This window comes from Cryptotermes secundus, unplaced genomic scaffold, assembly GCF_002891405.2.
Source record: "Cryptotermes secundus unplaced genomic scaffold, Csec_1.0 scaffold973, whole genome shotgun sequence".
Classification (NCBI taxonomy): domain Eukaryota; kingdom Metazoa; phylum Arthropoda; class Insecta; order Blattodea; family Kalotermitidae; genus Cryptotermes; species Cryptotermes secundus.
Genome location: NW_019745099.1, coordinates 229,636 through 246,931, shown reverse-complemented (window position 1 = coordinate 246,931; position 17,296 = coordinate 229,636). Strand labels below are relative to the sequence as shown.

The following is a 17,296-nucleotide window of genomic DNA, read 5'->3' as shown; positions in this document are numbered from 1 at the left end:
TTGGTTGAGGCACTATGCTACAAACCGGAAGGTCGCGGGATCGAATTCCGATGAGGTGGATTTTTTTTCAATTTACCCAATCCTTCCAGCCGTAATATGGCCCTGGGGTCGACTCAGCCTCTAATATAAATGAATACCAGGAATATTCTTGGAATGTTCTTGGGTGTAAAGGGTGGCCGGCGCGTAAGACTGACAACCTTACCGCCATCTATGAACCGATTGTATAGAAAATGTGGGAACCTCAACATCTCACAACCCTATGGGCCTCCACGGCCTGTTACAGGAATGCCTTTACTTTTTTCCTCTTTTTAGTATTATTATAGCCCGGGAAGGCTGTACGTAAGAATAATTTATTATTCACACCAATTTGGTACCTGTTAAAATTTAATATATAAAATTATTTTTAAATTGTTTCATTATGAAAACGAAACATTGTGTGTCTAGGAATCATTTTTCTTGTGTTCTGTATTTCTTCACAGCAGGGATATGTATTTGGTGGACTGTGTCTTGGTTACGTGTGTACGTGTGTAGGCCAGTAGCGTGTGTGGACTAAAGTAGCAGGATGCTTAAATAAAATATTAAAATCTACAGCATCTGTTCTGTTACATTTTCAATTCATTGAATATTTAATAAAATGACAGGAAAATAATTCCCGCCTGTACTGTGACTAGTTTTGAGTCAACAAACTGAAATGAGTGAAGAATAACGTACGGAATTAATTTGCAACGAACAGAAACTCCACAGAGCTAAAGAACGGTAACTTAATTTTAGTTCGATTATTATGCATACACACCCAGATATACGTACAAGTCAAGGACTTTCTGACTAAATGGTACATTCTTCAGTGTCTCGGTTCAAATAGTCGCAAAACCAGAATATAAATAATTCCATTTTCAGTATACACGCCCAGGACATTCATGGCAAGAGCTCTCACGAATACGTAGGACCCACAGAAACGGACCGCAAGATACGTAGTAAACCATTTCATCTCAGTCAGCGATAGGATAGGACCCACATAAACGGACCGCAATATATGTAGTACACCATTTCATCTCAGTCGGCGATAGGACAGGACCCACATAAACGGAAAGCAAGATACGTAGTAAATCATTTCACCTCAGTCGGCGATAGGATAGGACCCACATAAACGGGCCCCAAGATACGTAGTAAATCATTTCAACTCAGTCGGCGATAGGACAACATTTTGATATTATAACCGTCTTAATCATAACGTCCAGCTAGAATTATATGACTTCGTGTTACACGCAGAAATTCTACGAACACAGTGACATTTGGTGCAATAACAAACGCAACCACATGAGGAGTACGTCAATGCGCATGTGTAACGGGGGTTCTGGGCCTACCATTTCATGAAAACGCATGCAGGTAATACACCTACTGACTCTGATTCCGGAGGCCCTACTTCACGCAGGTCTTCTACTCTGAAGAGAAGGCGAAATTTTCCTCCGAATCGCCGGTTGACTTTCAACGGGCTACAGGTTGTTATACAAAACTTTTCACACCCTCCGCTGTGAGAATCTTAAACCCTACACAACCACATATATCTAAAGAGGGATCTTAAAATTTCGGTGAACCAATCTAAGGACCACTGCATGACTTTCGCTCACATATGAAAAGTAATTATTCCGGATAGCTCAATCAAAAGTGACCTGCTACAGGTTCAATTCTCGGCAGAAGGAGAAAACATTTTTCTTTCATCATCACATCTAGATCAGCTCTATGTCTACCAAGCCAATTAAATGCGTACCGGTGAATTATTTCCTGGGGGTAAATCGGCCCAAGCGTGAACACGAGTATAGCCACTCACTTCCACTTAGTATCGGCGTTAGTGTTTGTTTTGCACACACAAACACACACGTCATATATACGCCCTCAAGAAGAGGTTCTCAGGCCCTCGGCCCCCTGTTACTCATGCACACTGAGGCACTGACAGATTTTTAGTAAAATGAGGATTCATATTCAACTGTAGCTAACTAAAATATAAAATTCTTGAATAGGCTTCATCCTGCATGCTTTATTGCTACACAGCGAAAAACATAACCAATCAAGAATATTAAAATTGCTTCGTTGCAAATGCAGAGACCGTCGTTGCAAACTTATACTTATATCTGAAGCTGTATTTCAGTATTTAAACATGAATCAGCTTGTACAAATAAACTTTCCATAAATTAAAAAATGCACAAAAATGCACNTAGTTGCTGATTCATGCGGCCTCCGCGCCTTTAATGGTTACTACTTCCTGCATTCCTCAAAGCTCTCAAGATCTGATACGGCACAGGCCGCCTAGAAGAAAAATATATGGAAGGATACACAGAGACACAGACAGCAAGGTGATTTCATAAGCTTCCTTTTATAAGGAAAGTGGGCTAAAAATTAAAATGGTTACTATAGGATTCTGACGATGGTGTATAACACACAGAGATATTGGGTTTTCGGACTTTATCCATTGTCCTGGTTTTTAAGATAACTAAGAAAAAACACGACGTTTCGGAAACTGGATCTGTTTCCGTCCTCAGGTGAGGTAAAACTGTTTGGTCCCTTAGAAAGAGCTAGCCTCAATCAATGACCAAGACGGAAACAGATCCAGTTTCCGAAACGTCGTGTTTTTTCTTAGTTATCTTAAAAACCAGGACAATGGATAAAGTCCGAAAATCCAATATCTCTGTGTGTTATACACCATCGTCAGAATCCTATAGTAACCATTTTAATTTTTAGCCCACTTTCCTTATAAAAGGAAGCTTATGAAATCACCTTGCTGTCTGTGTCTCTGTGTATCCTTCCATATATTTTTCTTCTAGGCGGCCTGTGCCGTATCAGATCTTGAGAGCTTTGAGGAATGCAGGAAGTAGTAACCATTAAAGGCGCGGAGGCCGCATGAATCAGCAACTACTACATGAGCAAAAACGTTTACTATAGACTCAACAGTAGGTCTGCAAGCTCCATGTCACTGTCTTCATCAGGCGTAATAATACTGTATGCAGTGTCAGTTTTGTAGAGATACAGAGACAACTGCTTTATTTCAGTTTAGTTGCGCACTACAAAAGTACGCTAGTGGCCAATTTGTTCTGAACCGATACTATACATTGTACACGTATGTAGGCCGCGCCATAGCTCAAGCGGTTAGTCACTGGCTTCCCATCGAGGTGGCCCGGGTTCGATCCCCGGTCTGGTCAGGTGGGATTTGTGGTGGACAAAGTGGCGCTGGGCAGGTTTTCTCCGAGTACTTCGGTTTCTCCTACCAATCTTCATTCCACCAGTTACTCCACAATCACCCTCACCTATCATCTGGGGTTGGTACAATAGGCCAGAAGTGGCAGCAGTACAAGGGACTTAGTCCCACCCCACTAGCAAAAAAAAAATACATTGTATGTAAGTCTGTCCCTTCCTCCCTCACCTCACAAATGTCAAGAATGGATTCTCTGTGAAGAACGCGATTGGTTGTTCCAAGAACTTGTTAATTAATGCATAACTCTGTGCACTTTACGAGATCCTACTGCGTTAGGAGCGATGGGTAGTTAGAAGTATGCGTATTTGGGTCTGGGAAGCGTTACACATACGTACCTTATCTTCAGCCTCTTCGGCCCGGCTTTCTGCTTCAACCACTCGCTGCTCCAACTCCGACAGCTGCAACAGAAACATTCGCAGTCATGCATCGAATTCAGTTACAGATCACAGTGGAAATTAAAACTCCACTGTAAAAAAAAAATCTTTCAAGTATACGTGCAGTCCATTTTGAACATCTTAGACTCAACAGACGGGATATTTTCGATATTCGGAAGAATTTAACATTTACATTAACAACCATATACTAATGTTTTTGTTTAAAGTAAACATCAAGCAAATTAGTTCAAAATTCGAATATCTTAAATATGTTACGTTCACTGACATTTGATACTCGCAAGACATAGCACTTCACAAATCCTGGAAAATATTAAGTTAAGAAAGTTTAATTTCCAGTCATATTACAAGGTTCTAACACGTACATTCGAGTCACAGGCACCGGTAGGACGGGGAGAGGGAACCAGGCAACTTCCCCCCATATTCATTTTTTGTACAAATCGGAACTGAAGAAAAGAAAGGATAGTGACAAACAATAATATACATTAAAAGTACAGTATTTACAAAAATATTCTTCTGCCCGGAATACTCTAGGACTATCAGTAGAAACAGTATTACACGGCTTTAACGTACGTTTTTGTAAGCAAATTTTCATCACCCCCACTCCCTCCCCTCCCGAAGACATTCCAGACGGCTCCCATGATTACAATCAATTTATTTCATTCATTAGTTCGTCAGTTACATATATTATAGTTAGGCACTGTAATAAACTGTCGAAAATGAAAATCGTTAATATATAAGCGATGATAATAAACCGACTCAAATTAAATAATAGTTTACGTTCGTCCGTTGAGGATTTCGGGAAGTTGACTCCGACTACGAGAACTCTCGTGCCATCTAGCGGATATTCCTCAATCTAGACGTCAGATGATATCGATTTAACAAAGAGACGAGTGTTTCGCACAACTGCCAATAGATGGCATCAGAGAACACTCTCTCCGCCTTGATGATGTAACAGTTGCTTTGTTAGTCAAGAACGGTCAAGAAGTTACGTACATTTTATGGTACCCGAAGGTTCACTGTCTTGTTCACAAGATCCTGTCATTGGTGTCTATCTTGAGTCAGCCCAATCCGGTCCTCGACCTACCATCCTATTTTTTTAGATCCATTTTAATATTATTCTCCACCTTTAAATCAGGCCTTCCTACGAAGACTTTGCATGTATTTCTCTAATTTCATTATTCTAATAGAATCTGGCGAGAAATACAAATTATGAAGCCCATTATGCAATTTTAGGGGTCGGGATAGCCCAGTCGGTATAGCGACGGGCGACGGGTTGGAAGGCTCGAGTTCGAATCCCGCCAGTGCAAGATTTTTCTCTTCTCCACAGCGTCCAGGGCTCACCCAGCCTCCTATCCAATGGGTGACGTGAGGTCTCTCCCGGGGGTAAAGTGACAGGGGCGTGAAGCTGACCATTCATCTCCATCTAGTGCCGAGGTCAAGAATGGTGGCGCTGTACCTCCACTTCCTACAAATCTTCATGGCACAATGTTCAACTTATTAAGTACGGGGACTTTACCTTTTCTATTATGTAATTTTCTCCATATTCCTGTTCCCTCCCCATCAGAGAAGGGTTTAAGTACCATTTCTAGCTTCATACTAAACAAACTGAATGAACAAGGTTAGGGGTATTTTTAAGTCAATAACACGATGTGTACACTTATACAGTCTATACGAAAGTTTTTTTAATGCTAGTGGGGTGGGACTAAGTCCCTTGTACTGCTGCCACTTCTGGACTATTGTACCAGCCCCAGATGATAGGTGAGGGTGAGTGTGGAGCAATTGGTGGAATGAAGATTGGCAGGGGAAACCGAAGTACTCGGAGAAAACCTGCCCCAGCGCCACTTTGTCCACCACAAATCCCATTTCACCAGGCCCGGGATCGAACCCGGGCAGTCGCGGTGGGAAGCCAGAGACTATCCGCCTGAGCTATGGCGCGGCTCCTATACGAAAGATCCTCAGAAAAAAAATTATACGTATAAACAATTTACAAAGTGTATTCGCAGCATATCTGGGCACAGTACTGAATTGTCTGAGATCTATTATGTTCCAATGATTAATGTCAGATATTGCATACAGATGTTGTCTTCTCTAAAATTACTATATAAAATCATTTACAACGTGTATTAACATCATAGTGTTGAAGCACAATAGATCACTGTATGTCGCGGTGCAAGGGCCGAGAAGGCCCACCCCTTATACAACATCATAGTGTTGGCGTAGTATTGAATACCTTCATTTTCACGGTCTCTATGTTTTGTCTGAGACATCTGGTATCCAGTGATTAATGCCATAAAAATATTGCATTCTTTTGTGGACCCAAACTGCAGTTTCTAAAATTGAACCAATTTTCTGGAAAATCTTTGGAAATTAATAAAATACTGGCAATACAAGTTATCTTCAGAGCAAGTTTTCTGACGGTAGACAGGCGAACAAATTTATAACATAAATCTAAGATATCTATCAGCATGCAGTTTGTGTTATATTTTACAGCTTTCCGTATTTTTCTCGATGCGGCATATGCATAAACGCTACTTTCATCAAATTCCTTAGGGGAGGGGGACATAATATGTCAGTGAAGAAAGCCGTCTTCTGGGATGTGGCGCTGTGTAGATACTGTGTTAACCGACGTTTCGGAGGAACGTATCCCTTCCATCTTCAGGGTAGAAGAAAAAATAAAATCCGCGAACGAGGAACCAGCGTGAGCGGATTTTATTTTTTCTTCTACCCTGAAGATCGAGGCGATAGGTTCCTCCCAAACGTCGGTTAACAGAATATCTACACGCCACCACGTCCCAGAAGACGGCTTTCTTCATAGTCACCGCAGTGAAACCTCAAATCTTACATAACGTGTCAGGTTTCTGTAACAAAACTCGGGTTTTCAAACTTATATTTACTGATTTCAGCCAGAGAGAACATCAAAGAAAATTGTAAATTAAAAACAAGAACACCCTTTATGTACATATTTTCTTTTAGATGCAAACACAGCAGTAAAGGCAAAGCGTCATGACATGAAGAATGAGGGGACGGCTCACCTCCATTTAGGGCCTAAGTTATGACTGCGTGCAGCACGGGTCCGAGCATGTTTCATATGAGATTACAGACACGTCTAAATGTTACGTGTTTAGCTGAAATAGTTCATCTGTTATCACCATAAACTCGAAATGTTCCGTGTATTCGTGGTCAGTTTAACCTCTCATAAGAAATATCATGAAAATATGAAGAAAGCAGTCTTCTGGGATTTGGCACCGTGTATATGAAAAAATATAAGAAATCTGCAAGCGAAGAGACCGGGGGAAACGGTAAAAGCAGACTGCTTTTACCGGTCTCTTCGCTTGCAGATTTCTTATATTTTTTCTTCTACCCTGAAGATGGAGGCGATACGTTCCTCCGAAACGTCGGTTAACACCACATATACACGGTGCCAAATCCCAGAAGACTGCTTTCTTCATAGTCACCGCCGTGAAAGCCTCAGATCTTACAACATGAAAATAAGTTATTAACATTATCTATAGCTCTCTCAGTAAACTAATTAACCACCTAAGTAACTAAGTAAACTATGTCTGCCGTAACAGAACCTGAAGGTTCAATACCACCACTGAGCGATTCTGGACACAATCCTGCTCTATCTCTGCCACACATCTAGAGCCATACAAATAATTAGGGTCACGCACTCAATTGGTTCAGCACTATAATTATACGGGGCACGCGGTAACGTAGTTGGTTGAGGCACCATGCTACAAGTCGGAAGGTCGCGGAATCGAATCCCGATGAGGTGGATTTTTTCAATTTACCTAATCCTTCCAGCCGCACTATGTCCCTGAGGTCGACTCAGCCTCAAACAGAAATGAGTACCGGGACTATTCTTGTAATATTCTTGGGCGTAGCGGGCGGCCGGCGCGTAAGGCTGACAACCTTGCCGCCATCTATGAACCGATTGTCTAGAAAATGTGGGAACCTCAACATCTCACAAGGCTATGGGCCTCCATTGGTACAATAGGCCAGAAGTGGCCGCAGTACAAGGGACTTAGTCCCACCCCACTATCAATAAAAAAAGAAAATGGTCCTCCATGGCCTGTTACAGGGTTACCTTACTTACTTTTACTATAATTATACACAAGAATCGTGAGAGCTCAGCCTCTACAAATACTCTGCTACTGGACGGCTGGGATTCGATTACCTGCAAGGACAATGATTTTTCTCCTTACCACTGTTCCAAACCGGCTCTGGTGCAAATCCAGCCCCCTAGTCAATTCGTACCGGGGCATCTTTCCCGAGGGGAAACAATAGGGACGTGAAGTTTACCATTCACCTCGAAAAAATGCCGATTTTAAAAATACATGAAGCTATACTGTTACTCCCCTCATAGGTTTTCACGTTCAATTAAGTAATGAATTACCTTGAAGAGGTAGTCGGAAAGGTCCTCCGGAACATTTATACCTATCTACCAAACTAGACGGCGTAAAATTCCTGAAGACCCTAAACTCAAAACTTTGGTCAGTTAAGCTATTTGGGGCTACTGCCTATCTACTCGTACGATATTTCCAACGTTCAGTCAAATTAAAAGAATTAAGTCAATGAAATTAGATGACAGCACCTGTAGCGGAACGTCTCTCTTTTGCTTCATTATAACACTGCACAAACACAAACTTGGGTGTTTATTTTTATTACCAGTGTTTACCGTGTCACGCCATTATTATCGGTCCACAAAGCAATTTCGTAGTTTGGATAGATCGATCAGAAGTAGAACCTGTTAAACTGTCCTGACATTGAAAGGTGTTGCCCACTGAAATTCAATCGACGTTTCGGAGGAAAGTGTCGCTTTCGAGACGTCGGCTGACTTTCAACGGACTACATGACGTTATATACCAGGAGACAGAACTCTTCATAACCTCCGCTGTGAGAACATGAAATCCCACGTGCTTTGACATTATTTCGATGCTATCCCTTAACATCTGTTGCCATACTTCTTTTGGCTTATTTTGGACTTCACCCATCGTCTGGTATGTAAAAGACGAAAAACCACGACGTTTCGGAGACTGGATCTGTCTCCGTCTTCAGGTGATTGAGACTAGCTCTTTCTAAGGAGCCCAACTGAGTAGGTTTATCCTTCCCTATCCACCTGAAGACGGAGACAGATCCAGTCTCCGAAACGTCGTGGTTTTTCGTCTTTTACTTACCAGACGATGGGTGAAGTCCAAAATAAGCCAAAAGAAGTACAGTATACACCATCGTCAGAATCCTTTCAAGTCTGTTACCATACTGGCACAAAAGCGCGTTTTAGGCCGACTGGGTGAAGCTTCCTCGTATTGCTCTAGTTCGATCTGTTATCACAGAACATATTTCTACATATGGATGTGAGGGCGGAAGCAACACACTCACGTGTGTATGTATACAAACACGCATATATACATATTGGAACAGTTTGCTCATCGTCGGTGTCATGTGCGAGAGAAACCGTCTGAAGTGTTTGGCAGGAACTCCAACAAACTTTAAGCATTCTAAGAAACTATTACTTCTAAGAATTTGTTACTTTCTCAGAACTCTGACTATTGGTTGTACTATTTGTTGAATTCGATATCCGGCTGGCCAGTGTGCCTTACCAATACTCACTCTATTTAGCATTAGTACAGTAAAGACTTGAGTATGAAGGGGCGTTCGGCTGAAAGTCGGGGTCGTGAGCGTTTGTTTCGGTTTGTTAGTCACAGCAGCCCAGCAAAATACGTGTGTATCACAGAAGTGAATAACAATGTTACTAACTCAGTTTCCAAACATTCAGGCGGAAAATATAATTTATANTGTTCTTCAGGTCTGTTCAGTTCTCCTACTGGATAGATTGATCCCTCCACTTTACATTCACACGCCAAATCAACCTTCTTCCTTTAATTAATTACTCATATCTATGTGCATTGCGGGGTTTTATTCTTCCCAAGTGGTGTATGCAGTAGTTTCTATTGTTGCCGAATTTATTAACGGTAAAAGTAAAATTATCCCTATGTATAATTAATTAAACACCATACCATGACGACATATTATGGGGAGGAGGTAGAGCTCCACTGTTTTTGACTTCGGTACTAGACGGAGGTCAGTGGTCAGCCTCACGCTCCGGGCGCTTAACCTACGGTGAAAAAGCCCCCGGTACCCAATGGATAAAAGAATCTGTGACCCCCAAGCCGATTTCGACGTTGTGGAGCACAGAAAAAATGTCTTGCCCTGCCGGGAATCGAACTCGGCCGTCCAACCCGTAGCTCGTCGCCAGACTGACTGATCTATCTCGGCTCTCCCGAATTTATTACTAAAATTAAAGTATATATAACTGATAAGTTGAATAAAGGGGGAGGAAAACTCACAAACCGTACCTTACTTCTCAATTTATCAGCTACAGAAGTCGACTGATTAAAAATTTATATGTACTGTCTGTGTACTAGTAAATCATCCGCTGGGAATGGCGGAAGTCCCGAAAACGTTAAGTTTGGAAGTGATGGACAAGTCAAGTCACGTAGCGCCGCGACCACGTGTTGCTTCACCTGACCCACAGAGGACAGTCAAAACATTGCGTGCAACCCATGATGATGGCGTTCGGCGCCAACACTTTCGAGAATATTAGGACTACAACCGTTCACAGAATCTTTCTTCCCACTGTTCACAAATTTAAATCCGGGTCAAGTTCTCGGGAAAAGGGCTCCAGCCTTCGATGTCTTGTGTATCACTGAGTACAGGAAAGGCACTGCAACGATACACGTCAAGCGTACCACTGTATTTTTTCAACAATATATGTTAATTCCATTCTTGGATTTAGACCGTATGGATGTGGACGATGTTGCCGACGCTTCGGAAACACATGCTGCCTCCATCTTCAAGGTTAAAGTGTGTAAGTTTCCGTGCAAATGTATATACATATGTGATCATATTTTGAGAAACGTGGGAGGGTAGGGAAGTGTGGATTAGTACGTGGTCAGGGCCCAACAGGGACAATAAACAGCAAAACCTGTGCAGCCGGCCCTTTTAAAGGACCACTAGCAACTGATGTTCCCGAGCGGTCGCCCATCCAAGTGCTTGCCAGGCATACTGTTACTTAACTTTCCGCGCTGTGGGTCGAGCGGCGTGGAGATTACTGCGGATAGACAGCAAGTTTCCGCGGGGACGAGAAAGGAGAAGCGAGCATTAAGAAGGTAATCTCTCAGAGGGGAGATGGGCTTAGACAGGGCGGTGGGAGGCTAGGGTTTGTCCTCGGGAGGACGGAAATCACTCTTATAGATGTGGAGTTCTTGCAGCCTTTTCTCACTCTAGCACGGGATTTGTGGGAAGAATATATTCATAATGTTCCTTCTGCTACTGGACCATACGGATCATCTCCTTCCAGGCAGGGCTTCAATAGTAACCCCCTTCCTTAATCAAGCTATACTAGAACTCAAATGTGACGGAGCGCGACGCCTGTAGCGCCGAGAGAGGGCCCCAAACTTCCGAGGGGTGCAGCCTAGATAAAACTCGTTCAGGAGAGGTGCCTTAGCGTGCGCTTCTGGACATGGTAATGAACCTTCGGGTTCCAACAGAGGTGGAGAAGTTATTGATAAGCTCAGCAACTATTAGATTCTCAAAATGACTGCTTCGTGGGATTAGTTATTTAGTTAACGAAGATTAATTTTCAGTGATGCGATTAGGACGTTCCTAACTATGTAGAGTTGTAAACCTACATTCTGGTTGTCTAAGATGAGCTTAAACTTTTCTGCTTGTATAAATTCATAGTTCTACTGGTGAAACACCTGCTGAGAATTAACATGAAGCCTTATCATTTGTGAGACAGGCTTTCGTACTACTAACTTCTACGTTCCCATCCAGTAAAATGATACGTCGAGCCTTACGTTTAACGCCATCTCCCACCAATAATAAGCAAAAGTAGTCAATATTAAAAAGTCTCCTTAATACAGTATATTACAATTCATGTATCCGAATCAAAATATTATCAATACCCACAGAATAGACATTATACACCGAACCAAAAGCTGTTCGATTGTTAATGACCTACCATATAACTTATGTTCAAGCACTGTCTTAATGCTCGATAATTCGTCGTGTTGGTAACCCAAAATTACGTAGAGACAATGATAAGGCTGACCTTTACAAATTTTTGTTTTTATACAGAGTGTTCCCAGGAGGAAAGTTCAATATTCTGGGAGGTCATGGTATCGTTCATTCTAAGCAAAAGTGTATATACATCTGTCGTATTACGAACGGTTTCCGAGATAGAACTATTTCACTGTACAGTTTCAAAATTGTTGATAAGAAAGACAAATTATGTGTTGTTTCTAATTCCGACATTTATTGTTCAAGTGACAAAGTTGGTACAGTTTACGTAATATAAAACATTTTCTAAAATTCCACCGTTAACGTCAATGCACTTTGCTGCTCGTGTGAGGACATGGCGTGTTGCTCGTCTGTACATTGTACAGTGTACAGTATACGGTACAGTTCACAGGACACATGTACACATACACTTTTTTGTATAGATCGATACTATGGCCTAAAATATTGACCTTTCCTCCTGGGACACTCTGTATCTTCCAGTGATATGGCTGAAACAATTTTCTGTTAGATTTTATTTAAAATGTATGAAATTAAGTTGCTATGACTCATTTATATCTGCGGACGTCTTGAAACTTATTTCTACTGCGAAAATGCAAGAACTGAGCAGGAATCGCAGTTGTTGTGTGCGCTTCTGCAGAAGACATATTGTGATAGCGCACAATCAACATTCGCTTAGGGCACAGTGGTGTAGACCAAATGCACATAAGAGTATATCAACGGTCAATCTTTTTAGAAAATTTAAAATTCTTTTCGTCCTGACTTCCACAGAAAACTTAAATAAACCTGGAAATCTTTTACGGACTCAATACAATTTAAGTTATCTAATTACCAATTCCTATTTGAGATGTTATACAACATCAGACATCACACGAAGATGATTAGAAATTGCGGCTTGATAATAATTTAGAAGGCTGTGGCCGTTATCCATTTAAAGTCATTATCCTGGCATTGCCTAGGCACGAAAGCTCCCATTCAGGATACCAAGTAACCCGATGGTGATTACAACCGTCCGCCTAACAAATAGCCTACTGACATTGAAGAGTACATTCTTCTGGGTTGTAATTCCTTGTAGTTATGTGGAAGCCCACCGACGTTTCGGAGGAACGTATCGCCTCCGTCTTCAGCGCCAAAAACTCTGCTTATTCCTGATTTCCTGCACTGTTTACTCTTCAATTCTGAAGATGCAGGCGATAAGTTCCTCCGAAACGTCGGCGGACTTCATCGAACTACACAGCGTTAGAACACATACAGTCGTATTGTTCACAGTCACCGTGACGAGAACCTCAAACCCAGCAGCCTATTGAGTTTTAGAGCGTACCGCTGCATTAACTTGCTCGGTGAAGATGAGGCGTAAAATGATGATGATTCTGCGGGTAACTCGAAACTGTGCCAGTTCGACATTACAATCGATTTCAGATTAACTGTATCCATCGGCAGAAATTTGGGGAGAAAATACAACCGTTGCTATTCGTAACCTCACACCAGAACAATCTTTCTAAATGATCTCCTTCCCTCCCCCTCCCCCCGCACTGCTCAGTAAAAGTGAGGACAGGCTGTACAAACGAAAGATGATGCTGTACAATCGATCCGAGCTTGCCATCTGCAAACAGTGCTTCATAATCATAGCAGCTATACCAGAAGGGAAAGAAACTGCGAGAGAGAAGACAACTGGAATACACGGGAAGCGAGACGCACGGAACTGCTTCTTCCAAATAATTCTTCTCAAATACCTCTACGAGGGAGCCGGAATAGCTCAGTCGGTACAGCGACGGGTTAAGTACTGGATAGCCGTGGACTGTCTCCACAGAGTCCACAGCGGCTCGGAGGCCCACCCAGCCTACTGCCCGATGATTATCGGGGGCTCATTCTCCGTGGATAAAGGGGCCATGGGGCGAAGCTGATCACTAACCCCCATCATGTGGAGATGTTAAGGATGTGTGGAGCAATACCTCCACTCCCCTATATGTCTTCGTGGCGTGGTGCACAACGACAACTTTACCTTATCTATCTATGGCTCTACAGTCGTTTTGTTGGAACCTGCCTCCTTTCTTTAGTTTCTTAATCATATATACATTAGGCAGGACTCCTTGGACGGGGGATCAGCCCGTCGTAAGGCCGCTACATACAGACAGAAGAAGACGAACACAGAATAAACGCACACAGACGCCCATGCCCTGAGTGGGATTCGAACCCACGATCCCAGTGTTCGAGCGAGAGAAGACAGTTAATGTCATAGACCGCGCGGCCACTGTGATTGGCCCTTAGCTTATCTCACCTCATCTTTAAGAGGAGCTAAGTTTGAATGAGAAGAATAACAGTTAAAAATTAGTTAAGTTTCACAATGATTTTTTTTAAAATCTAGCCATGATGTTTCTGTTTAATACACTCTTGTTTATTTTATTATGCTATTCGTTTCTGGAATGCTGCATAGCAACGTCTGATAGCCACTTTCCTGCAATCTGAACACAGGGATTCAGGAAAACCAGTAAGAGCCTCAGGATATCAGTTATCCCGGCAGAGATTCAAACTCAGAACTTGAAGGACACAATTCTACTATATGAACCTGCTTCTGGTTTCCATTAGAAAATTACAGTTCTATAAAATAATTTCCGTGACTTCTGATTTTAATGATCAATGTTGAATTTCCCTGTAACATTCATTACTTATCTGGTGGTTGCTAGAAGATAATTCAAGATATAATGCATAGAATGAAGTATACACAAGCCGGATCACAAAACGGCGCCGCGGCGGTAAATATCACAAATGTAGGGATGCCACACCCTTCCACTTTTGTGGCCCACATTTCATGACTAGAATAATTCGATGCTCCTTGCAGTGCGCTAACTTTTGCGCGTTAGTCACGAGGTTATCAAACATGAAATGTTCCATAAAACGAGTCGACATGAAACCGTCGCTCTAAAAGAGAATAATTAGAAACAGTAATCGACAAGAGATCAAGTTTCACACCCATACAGAACCACTTTGGATCTGATATTAAGGAAGTAACATAGACTGAGGACATTGAGGAGCATATGTGGACCGATGAGAGATGAAGCGACAGGAGGTTGGAGAAAACCGCATAATGAGGAGCTTCATAACTTGTACTCTTCTCCAAGTATAATTAGAATGATCAAGTCAAGGAGGATGAGATGGCCGGGGCATGAAGCACGAATGGGGGAGATGGAATGAATATAGGATATTGGTGGGAAAGCCAGAAGGAAAGAGACCACTGGGAAGACCAAGACGTAGCTGGGTGGACACTATTAAAATGGATCTTAGAGAGATAGGATAGGATGGTATGGATCTGATTGATCTGGCTCAGGATAGGGACCAGTGGAGGGCTCTTGTGAACACGATAATGACCCTTCGGGTTCCATAAAATGCTGGTAAGTTCTTGTAGCTGCACAATTGGTAGCTTCTCAAGAAGGGTTCAACTCCATGGGTGAGTGAGTGAGTGAGTGAACTGACAGGAAAATCGAGGCCGAGGAGTTCGTACTCGGGAGTTCTCATGTGTAAATCGCGGCTCGAAGAATGATTATCCTGAGTGTTGCAGTGGATTTCCTCCGTCCCTCCAAGCAAACTGTGAGACCACATTTTAATTTAGATCACGATCACGGCCTTCCATGTTACATCCATTTTTTTCCCTTGGCACTACAGCCCCAGTGGGCCTAGGCCTACCTCCATGAACTTCTCCGTTCACTTCGGTTTTTCTAGCTTACACATTCGGTAGGACTCCTTAGGCGGGTGATCAGCTCGTCGCAAGGCCTCTACTTGTACACAAACACAGAAAAACGAACACACACAAACTAAACATCCACGCCCTGAGAGGGATTCGAACCCACGATCCCGGTTTCCAAGCGAGCGAAGACACTACATGCCTCAGACCGCTCGGCTACTGTGACCGGCGCATCTAGATTACAAGCTAAGAGAAATGAGGGTCGTTTTCCTCTACTGAAGTAACTGACTAGAGTTCCTTAATACCAACTTCATGGAGCAGACTGCTTGAAAATCTGACAGTAGTTACTCAAGAAATTTTCCTCCTTATAAGAAACCCGTGTTCGCTAGACTCCGCCTCTGCTCCCTAGCGGAACTACGAGTACCTGAAAACAGTTCACACCGCGATTTCACATTTATTGAAGTTCAGTTTTAATAGGACTAAAACTCTTTGTGGGCCGGTCACGGTAGCCCTGCGGTCTAAGGCATGCATCCTCTCCGTTCGCTCGGAAGCCGGGATCGTGAGTTCGAATCCCAGTCAGGGCATGGATGTTTAGTGTATGTATGTGTGTGTGTGTGTGTGTGTGCGCGCGCGTTTTTCTGTGTTTGTGTACAGGTAGACGTCTTGCGACGAGCTGATCACCCGCCCAAGGAGTTCTACCGAATGTCTACGATCTACTAAACGGAAGTGAAACGGAGATTTTCATGGAGGTAGGCCAAGTCCCAAATTGGGGCTGTAGCGCCAAAAGAAAAAAAAAAGCTGTATGCGTATTTCCTGTCACCCTCGTGTGTGTTAATAATACTTTGTGGTGATTTGAACTGTGAAGCTCTTCGATACGCAGTTTTCTCCAACATTCTGTTATTTCCTGTCTGTTATGCCTGAGTATTTCCTTAACGATCCTTCTCATAACAGCGATTTAAGTTACTTTCTCTTTACACTTCAATGTATACGTGTATTACAATGAATATTTCGTCAATTTGACGAGACTGTTAAAGTGTGAACATGTGGTACGTAGAAAATGTAAGTTTACCTTGCTCAGAAGTTCCTCTAGTGACTCCATGGCGAGTCCTGACTTGCTGCTCCCAGGGTGCACCATGCAGAATCACTTCCCACAGAAGGTCTAAGTAATTTCTTATATTACTCGCAAGTCAGACCATTTCGAGCTCTGATCAGACACTTCACACATCCGTCCACTTATAGCCATCTAGTGGAAATACTCGTTCTTGGCCCCGAATATAACTTTAAGAAGGAACATCACTCAGATACTAGTTATTGCTAATATGTCTCTCTCATTAACGACATTTGGTTCCTTAGGAAACACGAAAAACATTTAAACAAACAGTTCCCTATTTTCGGCACTTGCACTAAATAAGATAATGCTCATCCAATCACAGTCTTAATATTTTTAAGCAGAAATCATGGAAATAAAAAAATAAAATAAAAATAGAATATTTTTTACTATAGCATTAAACATAAAGATCAGACGGAATTAAACTTTACTCATGTAATATAAACATACCAATCAGGATTCAAAATGAAGAAGGCAGGCTGTAAATTATGTTTCGCATAGCTATAGTAACTTCGGCTATCATGTCTGGGTGTTCTCTAATGGGTCCGCTGCAGGAAACAGGAAATCGACAGAATGCCGGAAAGAAATATATATATATATATATAGTAAAGTAATACGATATGACGTATAAACTTTCTCACACGTGTCCCGTGAATACAGTAACGGGGCAAAATTAAATTTTGGAAACGAACATTATAAAAATTCCCACAAGGAATTACCCCAGATTCCAGACTTAGCAGGCGAAAGGGACGAGAAAAGCTGATGCGAAATCTGAGGTAACGTCTAGG

The 17,296-nt window shown here is 42.3% G+C and overlaps 1 protein-coding gene across 4 annotated transcripts in view; it reads right to left on the bottom strand.

Annotated features, from left to right (window-relative positions):
- Nucleotides 1-17,296, bottom strand: part of LOC111875011 (uncharacterized protein CG43867) — a 169,235-nt gene that overhangs the window by 66,511 nt on the left and 85,428 nt on the right. For all 4 annotated transcript variants that reach the window (XM_033755681.1, XM_033755682.1, XM_033755683.1 and 1 more), the window contains exon 2: nucleotides 3,583-3,645. In XM_033755681.1, the coding sequence (XP_033611572.1) occupies nucleotides 3,583-3,645 (63 nt within the window). The remainder of the gene's footprint in view (nucleotides 1-3,582; nucleotides 3,646-17,296) is intronic.